Raw genomic sequence first — 4,013 nt, 5'->3', positions numbered from 1 at the left:
CCCCCCACTGAAAATAGTCCCAACTGTGATATTTACATTTGAATGGGCGGCGCTATTTACATATGAATAAGCTGCCACTCCTTCTCCCCAAAAAATGTCCGCGCGTCGCTTGAGTGTTCGGGTTTCGCTTGAAGAAAAGGTGGCAACCCTAGGCAGAAGCGTAGTCAGGGAACAGGCCGAGGTCAGGTGCCAAAGGTATCAGGTATGAAGTGGAAGATGATGAGAGTAGTCGGTGAATCGGCAGCCAAAGGTGGGCACACGGGTAGCAGTATGAGGAGATTGTATCACAGAGGGAGCAGGAAGCAAGATAATGGCAGGAGCACAATAATCTGGCAAACAGGAAGTGCAGAGGCGTGGCTAAAATAGGAAGTTCAAGACACATAGGTGATCGTGTGCCGCTCTCATCTCCTTCTCCTCATCCCTGGTTCTTGCCCTTTGGATGGGGGGGACTGGAGGGACAGTAAAAGGGGCAGCACCCGCTACAGGCAGCTTAGAAACCACCTCTCGTTAGGTGCTCCTGTGTAACTCCTTATCTCCTCCCCATGGCAGAGATGCATCGCACCCAATCTTTACACGAGGACGCCTTCACCTTCAAGGTTTTCATCTTCCAGTTTGTGAACTTCTACTCTTCACCGTTCTACGTGGCCTTCTTCAAGGGGAGGTGAGTGGGCCTTCCCAATATCTATTGCCTGTGCGAGGAGCTGAGCCCATGCCTGATGTAAAAGCCCCGGGGTGTATCTGGTGCCGGATTCGGGGAGGTTAGGCCCAGCCGGTGCAGACACAGACCTCTGCCGAGCCACATTCAGTGCCGGCTGTAGAGTACTGAGCCATAGTTGGCTAGAACAGTCTGCAGCAGCTACAGAAATGCAGCCAATGGCCTGATCTAGGGACGCTGTCGATGTGTGAGAGACGACCAATGGGGATCTTTAATGACTATACGTTTCTGCCTCACAGATTTGTGGGATATCCCGGTCATTACGGCAAGCTGCTGGGTATGAGGAACGAGGATGTGAGTATTGATGGGTATTGATGAGTATTGATGAGTATTGATGGGTCCTTTATTAATACACACTGTGCTCTGTGACTTACTGAGTGAGTAGCAAATATGAAGATCAATGTATCATATCAGATGTTTTATCGGCATCCCATACAAACCAACAACCAACCGACCCATACAAACCAACAACCAACCAACTGACCAACCGACCCATACAAACCAACAACCAACCAACTGACCAACCGACCCAAAGAAACCAACAACCGACCTACTGACCAACCAACCAACCCATACAAACCAACAACCAACCAACCAACCGACCCATACAAACCAACAACCGACCAACTGACCAACCGACCCATACAAACCGACCAACCGACACATACAAACCAACAACCGACCCATACAAACCAACAACTGACCAACCGACCCATACAAACCAACAACCGACCAACTGACCAACCGACCCATACAAACCGACCAACCGACACATACAAACCAACAACCGACCCATACAAACCAACAACTGACCAACCGACCCATACAAACCAACAACCGACCAACTGACCAACCGACCCATACAAACCGACCAACCGACACATACAAACCAACAACCGACCAACCAACCGACCCATACAAACCAACAACCAACCAACTGACCAATCAACCGACCCATACAACCCAACAACCAACCAACTGACCAACCAACCGGCCCATAGAAACCAACCAACTGACCAACCAACCAACCGACCCATACAAACCAACAGCCAACCATCTGACCAACCAACCCATACAAACCAACAACCGACCAACCAACCGACCCATACAAACCAACAGCCAACCATCTGACCAACCAACCCATACAAACCAACAACCGACCAACCAACCAACCCATACAAACCAACAGCCAACCATCTGACCAACCAACCCATACAAACCAACAACCGACCAACCAACCGACTCATACAAACCAACAACCGACCAACCAACTAACCAACCCACCCATACAAACCAACAACCGACCGACCAACCAACCGGTTATTGGATCATCCACAATGATTTTCTTCCCTCGGTGCGTCCATCAGAAGTTTGTTTCTGGAATAATAATATATATTGAGAAGACAATTCCAAATGTAAACTTATGTTTTGTAACATAACAGAATGGATTGCAGGTTTGGGATCCATCACATTGAGTGCCGGGGGCTTCCCGGTAAGGGTTCTTGGAGGGTTTTGGGGCTTTATGGGCTTGATTCCTCAAACTGCGTCGTGCTCACGCTATTAGTGCCGCAGAGAGCTCAATAACCCCTAGAAATACACACCTGGCCATCACACTAGTCCATCCCATTTCAAAACCACGGGCATTCATGTGGAGCTGGCCTTCCTTTGTGGCTATAACATCCAGGGCAGCCATCAGAAATTTTGGGGCCCCTTACACGGCTTTAGGCTGGGCCCCCCACCGCGCCGCTGGACGCAGGGCTTAGTGACGCGCTGGACGCAGGGCTTAGTGATGCAGGACCCACCTGAGATCCCTGCAGAGCCCACCATAGATGCTGCACAGCCCATCTGAGACTGTCTATGGTGGGCTCTGAAGGGGTCTCAGGTGGGCTGGTCAGGGCTGCATCCCTCCCCTCCCCCCTTTCCTTCCTTCCTAGCTCCTCTTACCTGCACACATGGCCCCGTCTGCCGCCGGACCGGCCAGAAGTGACGTCACGTCACTAACGTGATGTCACTTCCGGCCAGAAGTGACATCAGACGATCAGCGTCGCTGATGGGGCCCCAGCTTGTCTCAAAGCCGCTGGAGCGGCAATGCTGGGGCCCTGCGCTGCTGGGGCCAGGCCTCCGCCTCCTCGACCTTCGCCGTCGGCCGATAGTCCTGTAAGGGACCCAGGTGGGCCCCCCCCAGGCTGCCCAGGCCCCTTACATGAGTATCGGCCGTGCCCCCCTGATGGCTGCCCTGATAACATCCTCCACTCTTCTGGGAAGGCTTTCCACAAAATTTTGGAGGGTGTCTGTCCGAATTTGTCCCATTTGTCAGGTACTGATGTTGAATGAGAAGACTCGGCTCATTACTGATGTTCCAATTCATCCCAAAGGTGTTCAGTAGGGTTGAGGTCGGGGTTCTGTGCAGGACACTCAAGTTCCCCCACCACACTGGTCCCCCCATGTCTGTATGGAGCTGGCTTTGTACACGGGGGACAGTCATGGTGGAACAGAAAAGAGTCTTCACCAAACTGTGACCACAAGGCTGGAAGATCACAATTGTCTAAAATGCCCATTTGTGAGGTCAGGTACTGATGGATGAGAAGACCCGGCTCACAATTGATGTTCCAATTCATCCCAAAGGTGTTCCGTAGGGTTGAGGTCGGGGCTCTGTGAAGGACACTCGAGTTCCTCCACCAAACTGGTCACACCGTGTCTGTATGGAGCCGGCTTTGTATGTTGTGGCATTAGCAGGACCTTCACCGGAGACATCTGAACTCAATCATTTGGTGAGGGTGTTGACTTACGTTAGGCCCTGCACGTGTATCTATAATATATTAGAACTTTATCTTAATAGAACTGGAATTTCCAATGCAATGATCCCCATCTTTCTTTCACTGCTTCTAGCGGGTATTTAGAATGCTTTGAATGTCCAATCCTGTGATGTGGGGAGGCCCACTATAAACGTTGTAAGACCATATGGCTGGTTCCTCACCAGTGGTCATCCTCCCTCATACAGTATGTGGAGGTTTTACATCTTGTGAGAGAATCAGTTGCTGAGTCCATTCTCTTTTATGTCTCCCTACAGTGCGGTCCAGGAGGCTGCCTCATAGAACTGGCCCAGCAACTTTTCATTATAATGGTGGGCAAGCAGATTGTCAGCAACATCCAGGAGTTTCTGATCCCGTAAGTCAGGCGAATAATGTACATTGATGTATCGGTGGCATATGTGACCGGAGGAAACTTTACTGGTTTATTTGTAGTTCCCAATTTCATGTTTTGAGGCCACGGATTGCTTAAAGGAGAACTATGAGGG

General features: G+C 50.7%; 1 protein-coding gene across 1 annotated transcript in view; it reads left to right on the top strand.

Moving 5' to 3' along the window:
• ANO7L1 (anoctamin 7 like 1) overlaps nucleotides 1-4,013 on the top strand; it is a 21,055-nt gene that overhangs the window by 9,196 nt on the left and 7,846 nt on the right. Inside the window, 2 exon segments of the mRNA XM_018574042.1 lie at nucleotides 550-661; nucleotides 955-1,009. Coding sequence (XP_018429544.1) covers nucleotides 550-661; nucleotides 955-1,009 — 167 coding nt within the window.

This window comes from Nanorana parkeri, unplaced genomic scaffold (assembly GCF_000935625.1).
Source record: "Nanorana parkeri isolate BGI_ZX_2015 unplaced genomic scaffold, ASM93562v1 scaffold2694, whole genome shotgun sequence".
NCBI classification, from domain to species: Eukaryota; Metazoa; Chordata; class Amphibia; order Anura; family Dicroglossidae; genus Nanorana; species Nanorana parkeri.
This window is presented reverse-complemented; position numbering and strand designations above follow the sequence as displayed.